Below are 14,642 nucleotides of genomic sequence, written 5' to 3' on the forward strand. Positions count from 1 at the left end.
TATATTTATTATCATATTTTACCCTCCCAATACCACTATCAGATCTTTCCACACCTCTTCTTTCTGTCTCTTAAAAAACACTAAAATACAAACAAAACACCAAAACCCACATGGAGTCCTATTTGTGTTGTCCACCATTCCTGGGCATGGGGAATACCCTGGAGTGCGGTTGACATACCTGGTATCTTTCTATTGAAAAACTGTTTTCCCTTCTCCCAGCAACTAACAATTGCAGGTTTTTCTGGATAGGGGTGGGACTTTGTGCCTACTTCTCCTTGCTGCTGGCTTTTGATTGTATTGAACTTGTACAGGTCTTGTGCATGCTGTCACAGCCTTTTTTGGCTCATATGTATATCAGCCCTATTGTCTAGAAAAATTGTTTTCCTGAAGTCTTCTACCACTTCTGGCTTTTGAACTTTCTGTCTTCTCTAATATACAGATCCTTGAGCCTTGAGGGAGGGGTGTGATACAACATCCTAGTTAGAATTGTGTGCTCCAAAGTCTTCTACTTTCTGTGCATTGTCCAGTTGTGGGTCTTGATATTCATTATCATCTACTGTAAGACGTTTCTCTAATGAGAGCTGAGTGATACACTGATCTGTGGGTATAGCAGTATGCCATGAGGAACAATTTTATTGCTTTGTGCATTTATCACTAGTTGATGACTAGTCAATATTCGATTCCTGTGAAGAGACACTGTGACCACATCAGCTCTTACAGAGGAAATAATTTAATTGGGGCTTCCTTACAGTTTCAGAGGTTTAGTCTATGGCAGCATGCAGGCAGACATCATGGTGCACAGGAAGTAGCTGAGAATTCTGACACCTTGGCGCCCGCCTCCAGTGACACACTTCCTACAACAGGCCACACCTACTTCAACATGGCCATACCTCCTAATTCTTCCCAAGTAGTTCACTCCCTGATGACTAAGCATTCAAACAAATGAGTCTGTGGGGGCCATTCTTATTCAAACCACCACAGTAATGCAGCCTGACTAAGAAGCGGAAAAGAACTGAATGAGTGGCACTCAGTCTTTACTGCAGACTTGCTGGAGGATTTGCCTGTCCAGTCTTTACTATCAAGTCTTATATTTAGCTGAGTGTTTCTAAGAAACTTGCTAAGAGCACTAAAGGCTAACTCAACAGGTGGTGCTCATGGGTGTGTTCATCTATGTATTTATTTCTATGAACTCAGTAAACATAAACCTTTTCAAAAATAAGTAAGTACACAGGAATTAGAAAGGAAGGTTTGACCTGTTATAGAAGATGGTAAACCTTATAAATAAGGCAAACATATCCGTTGTGTTTTGACATATTTGCAAAGTTTATAAGAATACCAAGTTCTACATCTTGACACTTGAAAACTCTGATTGGCAGGGATGTTTGTACACTACTTAGTGTTTATGATCCTACCCTTTCATGGAACTAGTGAGGCCAGGCTGCTTAGTGTTTATGATCCTCCCCTTTCATGGAGCTAGTGAGGCCAGGCTGCTTAGTGTTTATGATCCTCCCCTTTCATGGAGCTAGTGAGGCCAGGCTGCTTAGTGTTTATGATCTTCCCCTTTCATGGAGCTGGTGAAACCAGGCTGCTTTGCTCATGGTGAGTGCAGCATCTGCCCTTATACTGCCCATGAACATTTAACTCTAAACCACACAGAACTTTAATTTCATAATTTGCTTAACAGTAATAAAATAGCCAATGTAAGGAATGTTCAAGGGTACATGTGCAAATATATTCATAAACTAATTATATAGAATTGTTGTTATGCAATGTTGCAGTTGTGTGTGTGTGTGTGTGTGAGAGAGAGAGAGAGAGAGAGAGAGAGAGAGACAGGGAGAGAGAGAGAGAGAGAGAGAGAGAGAGAGAGAGAGAGAGAGAGAGAGGTTCTCTTTTGTTGGTATTGCTGTGTACATAACTTACATTTAATGAGGTAGAGATGTTGATAAACTTGAGGCATTTTTTTTCATTTTCTATGAATTATTCCTTGATTTCTTGCTGATTCTACTCCATAATTGCCTGTCTCCCTCCCTCTTTGCCTCCCTCCCTCCCCATTCCCTAGCTCTCCTCCTCCTCTCTCCTTTCCTTCCTTCCTCTCTCCCTCCCTCCTTTTCCTTTCTTCCCTCCCTCCCTCCTTTGAAATTTTTGTCTTGGCCTTTATTGCCACTTTACTTATTATCAGGAGCATATTGTTGGGAATATATCACCTTTCTGTGTATCTTAATATAATGCTATTTTGTTACTATAGAATTAGATAGTAAGTGCTGATTCACATTCTTATAATAATGATTTTTTTAATGTTTGTAAAAGTGGGGCTATAATTTTCCTTTCTTTGGGAACGTTACTCAGAACTACTCTCTTTTTGTTGACTTTCCTGTGACACGCCCTGGTGCCATAGTTTGCTGAAAGCGTTGCGCAACTTTCAGTCACAGACTGCTGTTCAGTGTAAAGTGAGGCATACGTGATGAGTGTGGTGCACAAAGAAAAACGTGCCATCACTGTACAAATGTTTGGCTTTTTAGAGGTCAGCAGCAACAAAATGAAGGCTCAAGAAGTTTAAAATGAGGATTGAATACCAATATAAAAGAAAAAAAGCTTGAAGTGTGAAAGATTAAGTATTTGTGATCTGGAGATAGTAGCAGAACCATCATCCCTGTTCTCTCTTGTCCTTGTCTTGTGTTTTAGAAATGATACTGTTACAGTTCACTGGATCTGAATGTTAACAAGTGCTCTGAAGTTACAAAGGGAGAACATTCTCAGCAATCTGCCAGCACAAACAGCTTGCTAGTACGATTGAGAGTCTTTGGGAAAATCTTACTTTTACATAAATACTTAATATGAGTATGGCAATCAGTAGTTTCTGTTTAAGTTTTACTTGTATATCAGAATACATGTTTCCTGGTTGTTAAGTATAGATATTTGAGAATCTCAGTATGAATAGTTTGTCATTCTACCACTATTTATGGGAGACATTTGGCATATAACTGTGAGTTACCCTTTGGGTTATTAATATTATAGAAAATATATTAGTTTAAAAAAAATTACCTAAATTTGTGACCTGATTCTTTTATTCATGGGAGAGAAATGGGTTTATCAGCCATGTTTTAGTTAATTTTAATTATTCCATGGATATTTTTTACTTAAGATAAAATAAAAAGCTTGAAAAAAGTACTGCTTGGGTATAAAGCATAGTAATATAAATTAAAACCAAGTCAGCCCTCCCCAGGTCTTCCCAAAGTTTTCACTAATATTGTTTTTAGAGTTATATATCTGATTAATGTATTCTCAACATACTTTATAACGTAAACGATTTGAAGATTTTCTTCATTTTTTTCACTAAATGCAATGTAAACATTTTTAAGTTGAGTTCTTTACATGAAATATTTAATAAAAGCGGTAGCTCCATTTAGATTTGATTATATTCTGTGCTGTTATGTGCAGAGTAGTGGTGTGACACAGTGCTAAGAATGGATGGTTAATTAAATTTGAGTATGGTGCATCTTGCTCTGCATTTGTAGGATTTATCCACTTTCTCTATCTGATTGCTTATCTTTAAGACAGATGTGGAAACAGAGATCTTCTAGTTACTCAGAAACTTAGATGAAATCTTGTTTTTTCCATCTTTAGCATAGTCTCTGTGACACCAAAATGATTAATGTATGATGTGCCTATCAGTACTTCCAACACTTTATAATGTTTTCTACTCTCAGTATTGTTAGAAACAGTCCATTTAAATACTTTCAGCTACAGTTTTTTAGTTGGTAAACAAAATAAATCTTACAAAATAGAAATTTGATTTATTTCTTAACCTATCATATTGTCAAATATTACAGCAATAATAGCCCTCAACATTGACTTATATACCATAGGACTTTTCACATCCTACTTAGTCAAATAAATACATTAGTACTTTGGGGAGGGAGTGTGAGCAGGGTAATATGGCAATATATCAAAAGGTTTAAAACTATTTCAATGGATTGTCTGCGTAATGGATTACGATTCTTGTATGAATCATAATCAGAGGTGTGCACACTCTTTGTTGCAGCTCAGGGAAACCATAAATCACTGAGTTTCCATACATAGTGTTGTAAGCCCTTATGGTCGAGGAACAGTCAGATATCAAAATGAGGTATAAAGCAAATGGAATCAGAGTAAGTAAGGCACGGGTCTGAGTAGCGGATCTTTCACTTAGTGTAAAACTCATGATTTAATTCTGTTTATACTCCCAGCCACAGACCCTAAGTCAAGCACATGGACTTTTGTGTGCTTTCCTTCCAGATTTCTCATTGCACTTCCTTGCCCTCGGTTCTTTGTGATGGATGCACTTTCCTCTTATTGACATAATAAATTAAGACTGTGTTAAGCTGCGCACGGTGACACACTCCTTTAATCCCAGCATTGTGGAGGTAGACGTAGGTGGCTTTCTGTGAGTTTTAGGCCAGCCTGGTCTACAAAACTAGTCCAGGACAGCCAGGACTACAAGAGAAACCCTGTCCTGAATAATCAAAAAAGCAAAACCAAAAAGATTGTGTTGAGTTTTGAATGTCTTAATGTTGTTAAAGCCCAGGGCTATCAGTTTTACTAGTTAGATAATAAAGCAGCAACAAAAATACTTTTATAGAAAACAACACATATCAGAGAATAAGTATATTTTAAAAATGTTTGTGTTTTAGAATCCAAACCCGCTATTAGACCTGCTGGTTCTAACAGAGTCTCAAGCACGAGGAGAAACAGATGAAGTCCGGATTGCTGTTAGACAACAACTCCAGAAAGAACTGATCGCTCTTCTCAGTTCCTTGTTGCTGGTTTTCATGACAGTCACTGACAGGTACCATTTGTATTGTTTACTATTTAGGAACATTATATAAACCATGCTTTTCTTTGATTTCCAAAGACTGATTTCTTAGCTTTTTAAATTAAGAGGTAAAAAAACCATTCACCAGGTATGTACAATCTGTTTGTGTTTCCGGCAGAGCCTGGTTGTAATTTATTGATCTAGACATCAATGCCTATATGTTGGAAGAAAAATAAAAAGATTTTCCTCTGTTCCCACACCATGGTCCATACAGAGAACTTTTGACTCATAGATGTGACTTTTCTCTTTACCAGGAAACAAATAGATTTTTAACTAGTGAATAACAGTTGGTTTGTCTAATTCAGATCCATATGACACAGTCTACCCTGAAATTCCATCTGTTTCAGGCTGAAGCCTTAGTCTCAAAGATGTCCTCACGCTCACCTTTTGATGCTCATCGGCAGGTTCAAGTTGTTCTACCTGTGTTCTCGCAGACCAGTTGTTACCTAGAGCGCTGGCAATCTGATGTAAGGGCTGATTAGTTCACACCAGTAGCTCATAGACTTTGTGGGGATATTTTACTTACATTTACTGCTTTATCAAGATTTTAGGACAAACTTATGGATGGAGGGATACACAAAAAGGACTGGAGGAGTGTGGTTTGCAGTTTCCATGCTTTCTTTGGGTGTTCCACCCTTCATGTTGAGCTATTCAAAAGTTCTCCAAGCCTAGTCCTTTGGGTTTTTTGTGGAGACTTGATATTTATGATTGCTAATGATTAATTAGGAAAACTAGCAAGCCAAATGTGCTGTAATATTCGTAGTCTTTCTATAATGTAGTCTTCCCAGCAGCATATGAGGCTGGAAGCTTTGGAAAGAGGAATTTTGTGATCTATGATCTACTACCAGGCAAGGTTAGGTCAGAGAGCGTCTTCACTGATTGGGAGATGTGGTCCCACAGTCTAGCTAGTTTGAAGCTCCTTGGGCTCAGGCAGACCTTTCCCCCAGTTTCCCAAACAGCAGTGCATTGTCTCGTTATGTCTCCAAGATGGAAAAGAAGGGGAGAGTTCACATTCTATCACTTGCCTTTGGGAAGAAAAATACTGCTTTCTTTTTCTGCCTCTGGGAGTGAATGCTAAACCAAAACCAAACACCTTCTCAAGGCATGTGTACCCCCTACATCTCAAGGCATGTGTACATCCTGCATCTTAGACCACGTGTACAGTCTGCATCTCAAGGCATGTGTACATCCTGCATCTTAGACCACGTGTACAGTCTACATCTCAAGGCATGTGTACATCCTGCATCTTAGACCACGTGTACAGTCTGCATCTCAAGGCATGTGTACATCCTGCATCTTAGACCACGTGTACAGTCTGCATCTCAAGGCATGTGTACATCCTGCATCTTAGACCATGTGTACAGTCTACATCTCAAGGCATGTGTACATCCTGCATCTTAGACCACGTGTACAGTCTACATCTCAAGCCATGAGTACATCCTGCATCTTAGACCACGTGTACAGTCTACATCTCAAGGCATGAGTACATCCTGCATCTTAGACCACGTGTACAGTCTGCATCTCAAGCCATGAGTACATCCTGCATCTTAGACCACGTGTACAGTCTGCATCTCAAGCCATGAGTACATCCTGCATCTTAGACCACGTGTACAGTCTACATCTCAAGGCATGTGTACATCCTGCATCTTAGACCACGTGTACAGTCTACATCTCAAGCCATGAGTACATCCTGCATCTTAGACCACGTGTACAGTCTACATCTCAAGCCATGAGTACATCCTGCATCTTAGACCACGTGTACAGTCTACATCTCAAGGCATGAGTACATCCTGCATCTTAGACCACGTGTACAGTCTGCATCTCAAGGCATGTGTACATCCTGCATCTTAGACCACGTGTACAGTCTGCATCTCAGGCATGTGTACATCCTGCATCTTAGACCACGTGTACAGTCTACATCTCAAGCCATGAGTACATCCTGCATCTTAGACCACGTGTACAGTCTACATCTCAAGGCATGTGTACATCCTGCATCTTAGACCACATGTACAGTCTACATCTCAAGCCATGAGTACATCCTGCATCTTAGACCACGTGTACAGTCTACATCTCAAGGCATGAGTACATCCTGCATCTTAGACCACGTGTACAGTCTACATCTCAAGCCATGAGTACATCCTGCATCTTAGACCACGTGTACAGTCTACATCTCAAGCCATGAGTACATCCTGCATCTTAGACCACGTGTACAGTCTGCATCTCAAGGCATGTGTACATCCTGCATCTTAGACCACGTGTACAGTCTGCATCTCAAGGCATGTGTACATCCTGCATCTTAGACCACGTGTACAGTCTACATCTCAAGCCATGAGTACATCCTGCATCTTAGACCACGTGTACAGTCTACATCTCAAGGCATGTGTACATCTTGCATCTTAGACCACATGTACAGTCTACATCTCAAGCCATGAGTACATCCTGCATCTTAGACCACGTGTACAGTCTACATCTCAAGCCATGAGTACATCCTGCATCTTAGACCACGTGTACAGTCTACATCTCAAGGCATGTGTACATCTTGCATCTTAGACCACATGTACAGTCTACATCTCAAGCCATGAGTACATCCTGCATCTTAGACCACGTGTACAGTCTACATCTCAAGGCATGTGTACATCCTGCATCTTAGACCACGTGTACAGTCTACATCTCAAGGCATGTGTACATCCTGCATCTTAGACCACGTGTACAGTCTGCATCTCAAGCCATGAGCACACCTTGCATTTTAAGGCATATGTACCCTATATCTCAGTCTCTGTGTATTTACTACATTTCACAGCCTGTGTACACCCTACATTCTCTAGGCATGTGTGCACGCACATAGTAATTTTTTCTTTTTACCTAAATTCCTTATTCCTTCGTAATTCCCTATATATATATATTAGAGCAATTATACTCATTTTATGACTGATTATTTTTATATGGATGATATTCAAGTATATATATATAATTTTGATTTTTTAAAAAGATAGTAAAAATTAAGATAAAAGCTAAAATATATTTAGCTTTTTAAAGTATACATTTGAGTCTTAAAGATGGCTTATAGGGTAAAAGTGATTGGTTATGTAAACCTGACAATCTGACTATGATCCCTGGTTCCCATGATAGAAGGAGAGAACTGAAAGTTGTCCTCTGAGCAACATATGCATGCTGTGGTTTGCATGTGCTGGCACCCAAACACACCACACACACACACACACACACACACACACACACACACACACACACACAAAACCAGCAAACACATCACACACACACATACAAACCAAACAAATGCACCACACACATACCAAACACACACCAAATACATCACACACACCAAACACACATACATATAACCTCCAAACAAACACACGACAAATAAATCCCTACAATAATAATATAACAATTAATGTTAGAGTGCACATTTAGTGATTTTAGCGTCTTCAATATTGTGCAGCCATCACTATTATCTAAATTTACAATATTTTCTGTATATAGGCTTTATTAAATTTATTACTAATATATTTCTTTTTATGTTAAACATAACTATTTGTTCAACTTCCCCTTAATTTATTCTAGTTTGTAGAAACAAGAGACTTTTGCAAGTTGATCTTGGGTCTTATAGTTTTAATAAATTTATTTATTAGTTTAAATAGTTTCTATATATTATAATGCCATCTTCAGATGTAGATCACTTTTTTGCCCTCCCCCCCTTTTAAAATGACATTTCCTTTTTATGTGTACCTGCTTTGGCTAGAAATTCCCGTGTGACGCTGCTGAAGGGCAGTAGTGAAAGGAGGCCTGCTTCCTCGTTTTGTTATGTTGGGGTTTCTTTTTCTTTTTCTTTTTCTCAATTTGTAGTATGTTGTAGTGTTTGCATGTGTGCTTCTTGTAATGCTGGAGAAACTCCCATTTCTGTGTCAGGGCTTTTGTCATGATTGGTTGATAGCTTTTGTCAAATGCTTTGTGCATAAAATGATCTGTTCTTGTGGCTTCTGGCCTTGTTCTGCAAGTGCTGTGTGCTACCTTGCTTCCCTTCCTGCGACAAATCCTTTCCAGCCAGTGACTCTTTCTGTACCAGAACAATGTTGTTATTAATTTCTTCTTTTGAGAGCTGCATTGGGCTTTGGATTGGATAGTGTTACTAGTGTCTTAATGGCTTTATTGTATAAATCTTTCAGTTCCTTAGTTAGACTCATTCCAGGGTAATTTTTTGAGACTATTGTGAATAGTCTTGTTACCCTGAGTTACAAATGGTATTGAGGACATGGATGTAAATCTACACATACCCCTAGCCACCTGAAAAAGAAGCCAATAATACCCAGCATCTTTAACAAATGTTACTGATCAAACTGGAGGTCTACATGTAGAAGGTTGAAATGGGATTTTCATTTTTTACTTTATACAAAACTCAATTCAAAATGGATCAAGGACCTCGTCATAGCCCTAATACCCTGAGTCTGACAGAGGATAGAGTATGGAATATGCTGATGGGCAGAAGGTAGGACTTCTTGAACAAGACCTTTATAGCCCTGGCATTAAAACCAGCAGTTAGTAAATGGGGTCTCATGAAACCGAAGAGGTTAGTACAGCAAAGGACATCATGATTTTGGGGGGAAAAATCTTTACCTGCTATGCCTTTCATAAAACTAAACATCAAGGAAATAACCCAACTTAAAAATGAAGCATGGAGTTAAAAAGAGAGTTCTCAATAGAAGAAATACTCTGAAAAGGTTCAGCACTCTTAGAAATCAGGAAATGCAAATTTCTTCCCTCTTTGGGAGTTTCATACAGTGTGTGTTGGTCGTACTTCTCCACCCCCTCCACTTCCCAGGAGTGTGCTTGGCACACCACAGAATCGCACCAATAAGAAAGGCTGACTCTGCCTTTCTTGAAGGTAGCCATTGGCAGTGATGAGATGCAACCTCAATGTATTTTGATTCAAATTTCTATGATGACTAAGAATGTTGAACACTTTTTCATGTTTTTATTTATCATATTGCCCACCACCTTCATTTGAAAATTGTGTTTTCACTTTAATTGCCATTTATTTATTTATTTTTTAATTCTTATCTTCTTTATATAGTTTAGAAGTTGTCTCCTGATGGCTGAATGTTTTCTTTCATTTTGTTGGCTGTCTCTTCATATTATATTGACATTTTTTTTTTCTGTGCAGAAGTGTTTTAATTTGATTTTTAAATTTTACATTTTTTATTTAATCACTCTACAGTACAGCCTGATCACAGTCCCCTCCCCCCCTCCTCCCAGCCCCACCCTCACACCTTCCCCTTCATCCCGCCCTTTCCTTCTTCTGAGAGAAGGGGAGTCCACTAACGGTACCAACCCATCCTGGCACCTCAAGTATTAGTTATGCCTTCCCACTAAACCCAGACAAGGCATCCCATCTCGGAGAAAGGGACCCAGAGGCAGCATCAGAGTCAGAGTTAGCCTCTTCTTTCATTGTTTGGGGACCCACACATTGACCAAGGTGCACATCTGCTATAAATGTGTAGGGGCCTTGTCCAGCTCATACGTGCTCTTTGGTTGGTGGTTCAGTTTCTGTGAGCCCACAGGGCCCTAGGTTTGTTTAATCTGTAGGTCTTCTTGTGATGTCCTTGACCCCTCTGGCTCCCTCTTTCCTTCCGCCCACTCTTCCACAGAACCTCCTGAGCTTGGCCTACTGTTTGGCTGTGGGTCCCTGAATCGGTTTCCATCAGCTGCTGGGTGAAGCCTCTCAGAAGATAGTTATCCTAGGCTGCTTTCTGCAAGCATAGAAGAGTATCTTTATAATTTCTTCACCGTTGAGTGGAGAGTGAGATCTGACTCTCACACGAACTCTGGTGCCCCTTTTCTGACCACGTCCCCTGGATGGGGAGGCCTGGCGGCACTCAGAGGAAGGATAGCAAGTTACCAAGAAGAGACTCGATATTCTAAGAGCATATATAGGGGGAGGAGGTCTCCCTCAATCACAGACATAGGGGAGGGGAGAAGGGGGGAAGTGGGAGGGAGGGAAGAATGGGAGGAAACAGGGAAAGGGCTAACAATCGAGATGTAATATGAATAAATAAAAAAAATGTAAAAAAGAAAAGAAGAATATCTTTAATAGTGTCAGGATTGGCTATCTTCTCTGTGATGTGTTTCAAGTTGGGCAGGTCATTGATTTTCCATTTCCTCAATTTCTGCTCGATCTTTAACCCTACACTTCTTGTAGGCAAGACAAATTTTGAGTTGAAGGTTTGATGGGTGGGTTGATGTCCCCTCTTCTCACTGGAAGTCCCACCTGGCTACAGGAACTGTCTACTTCAGGCTCCTTAATCCCCCCTCCCTTGTTAGGAGTCTCGGCTAGGGTCACCCTTATAGACTCTATGGAGCCTCTCCTGGCCCAGAGATGGCCCCACCCCTGATTTCTGTTCTCTCTCCTGATCCTCTTTCCACCACCCTCCCCACACCTGATTCCCACTCCTGTTACCCTTCCCACACTCAGTTCCATTTTGTCATTTTTTGTTCTTGTTTTTATTGAGCAGATGATCTACTTTGAGATTCCATGCCACTGTAGTCAGAGTGGTTGAAACGTTTCTCCTATGGAAATTTTCTCAACTCTAACATTAAGATATTTTATTCATAGGTTTTGTACAAAGTGAGAAATGGATCTGGTTTCATTCTTATAATGTGGAAATCTAGTATTGCCAACACTTTTAAAGAGCCCTGTCTTTCCCAGTTAGGTTTTGGTTCCTTTGTCAAGAATAAGTTGGTTATACCTGCTTGGACTTTTTTCTACAACTTCTAGTCCATTGGCCCACATGTCTGTTTTTATACCAATACCATGCTGTTTTTGTTGTTGTTGTTTTTCTTTTTTGTTTTTTGTGTGTGCCACTATGCAGAGTTGGAAGTCAGGCAATATGTCATTATATTATTGTTTAAAGAATGCCTTAGTTATTTGGGATATTTTATGTTTACATGCAGTTTTTAGGAAGTTTTTTTTTGTCTGAAGAATGTCATTAAAATTTTGATGGAGATTGTTATTTCTTCTTTACTCCTCCTTTATCATTTACATATTTCTAAGAATTTCATTTAATGTAGATTATCATACTTGCTGGTTTGTGTTTTCTAATTTCTCCAGTGACTTCTTTGACTCATTGATTGTATCAGAATTTCTTGTTTAAAATATACACTATTTGTGAGATTTTTTTTTTTATTCCTCTGTCCATTTATTGATTGCTTTGTGGCTAACATATCAGCTGAAGCATCTCAGCTACCTGCCTTTTCTTTTGAGCCTTTAATTTGATATACATTTTAGTCCACTTTTTAAAATTTTATTATAACTTATTCAGATTACATCCCGATTGTTATCCCCTCACACTTGTATCTTCCAGTTCCCACCCTCCCTCCCTCTTTCGCCCTATTCCCCTCCCTTAGACCTCTGACAGAAGGGGACCTCCTTCCCCACCATATGATCTCAGTCTATCAGGTCTTATCTGGTAGCCTCTTTCACCTTCCTCTGTGCCACTGGGCCTCCCCACCAAATGGAAGTAATCAAAGTTGGAGCACCAGAGTTCATGTCAGAGGCAATCCCCATTCTCCCCACAACTGTGGAGAGTGAACTGTCCATTGGCTAAATATGAACAGGAGTCTAGGTTTACTGCCTGCATTGTCCTTCGTTGGTACAAAAGTTTGTGCAGGTCCCTTGGGTTCAGATCTGCTGACCTTGATGGTCTCCTTGTGGGGCTCCTGAACGCTCTGGGTCCTTCTATCTCCCCATTCTTCCATACTGCTCTCACCTGGAGTCCAGCAGCAAGTCCCAACATCTGTCCCTATTCTCCGCTGAGTGGAGTCCCTCAGAGGACATCTATGTTGGGCTAATATCCACTTATAAGTGAGTGTGTACCATGCATGTCTTTGTGGGTCTGGGTTTCCTCACTCAGGATGATCTTTTCTATCCTGAGTTCCGTCTATTTTCCTGTAAATCTCAAGATTTTCTTGTTTTTCATAGCTGAGCAGTATTCCATTGTGTAGATGTACCACAGTTTCTTTATACATTCTTCGGTTGAGGGATATCTAGGTTGTTTCCAGATTCTGGCTATAATGATTAAGGTTGCTATGAACATAGTTGAGCAAATGTCCTTGTTGTATGGTGGAGCATCTTTTAAGTATATTCCCAGGAGTGGTATAGTAGGTCCTGAGTTAGCACTATTCCCAATTTTTCTGAGAAAGCGCCAGATTCATTTCCAAAACAGCTTATAGACAGGGAGAAGATCTTCATCAACCCTATGTTGGGCTAATATCCAAAATATATAAATAATTCAAGAAATTAAACACCACAAACCAAATAACCCAATTAATAGTGGGGTACAGAAGTAAACAGAATTCTCAACAGAGGAATATTGAATAGCTGAGAAACACTTAAAGAAATGTTCAATGTCCCTAGTCATCAGAGAAATGCAAATCAAAATGACTCTGAGCTACTATCTTAGCCCCATCAGAATAGCTAAGATCAAAAACTCAAATGACAGCACATGTTGGTGAGGATGTGGAGAAAGGGGGACACTCCTTCATTGCTATTTGGAGTGCAAACTTGTACAACCACTGTGGAAATCAATTTAGTCCACTTTTTAATCAGGTAGCAGTATCAAGAACTCTTGCCTAAATGTATTTCTCTCTCTCTTTTTTCCTAAATGAAGCTTCAAAATGTATTTATTTCTTTAACGTGCAATGGCATACATTTATGCTGAGAAGTACAGCAATAAACACAACTGAGGAGGTAGAGCATGTGTGCGTGATGGATGTGCAGACACACCACACACGCGTCAGTGTCTGTAGATACAGAGTCAAAAATGTTCACTGATCGTTCTTTTGTTTAAAAATTAGTAAGCAGTACTACAGAGACACAGAGAACTTACAGGAAGGGCAAAGGTTATTTACATAAGTTCACTATCTCACAGGTCAACCACAAAGCAACCTAACACAATTTCAAATCTTCCTCCCCTCTTTAAATTCACACCTTCTTCTCTTCCTCCCTTCTTGCCTCCCACACTCTGGGTAGTTCCGAAGATGACCCCAGAGATTAACAATATAATATTTACTGTTTTTCTCCAATGAGATGCATAAGTTTCAAAATGGTACATGTTAGGTTTAGTTGTCAAAGAGCACATCTAACATGACTAAACTGTTATTATAAGTGTAAGATGGGTCTGTAATAAAAGCGTTGTCTACGAGAACACTTCACTTTTCACAGTATTCCTTTTATCTTACGTTAGTGTTATGCTGTTGGATTTATAACCTTTATAGCAATAAAAAGCAACTAGGAAAAAGGAAAATAATACAATTTTAAAGGTGCAATAAACGTAATTATGTCATAGGAAGATGAAATAAAAAACCCTCCAGGCAAACTTGGTTCTCATTGGAGAAAAACAATAGATATTATATTGCTAATCTCTGGGGTAGTCATTTGTAGTACCCAGAGTGGTGGTGATGTTGGGGGCAAGACGAAGAGGGAGAGAAAGAAGTTTTAATGTTTTTTTTTGTTTTTTGTTTTTTTAAAGATAGAAACGCTATAAATTGTGTTAGATTGCATTGTGATTGACCTGTAGGGAAGTGAACGTCCATAAATGACTTTTTACTTCAGTGTAAGTTCACTGTGCTTCTAAAATGCTTTAACACCCAGACAGTGGGAGATATGTAAAATAGGAGAAATATATCTAATGAAATAGATAGTGATGCAGTCAAAGTTGTCAGTGTTAGAGTCTTGTAAGCAGTGATATTGAAAAAATATTAGCTTTTATTCAGTAGT

At 39.4% G+C, this 14,642-nt stretch overlaps 1 protein-coding gene across 1 annotated transcript in view; it reads left to right on the forward strand.

Annotated features, from left to right (window-relative positions):
* The window catches only part of Rttn (rotatin), a 246,542-nt gene that overhangs the window by 65,400 nt on the left and 166,500 nt on the right, over nt 1-14,642 (forward strand). Inside the window, 1 exon segment of the mRNA XM_051163892.1 lies at nt 4,671-4,825. Within this exon segment, the coding sequence (XP_051019849.1) occupies nt 4,671-4,825 (155 nt within the window).

The sequence above is a fragment of the Acomys russatus genome, chromosome 20 (genome assembly GCF_903995435.1).
Source record: "Acomys russatus chromosome 20, mAcoRus1.1, whole genome shotgun sequence".
Taxonomy (NCBI): Eukaryota; Metazoa; Chordata; class Mammalia; order Rodentia; family Muridae; genus Acomys; species Acomys russatus.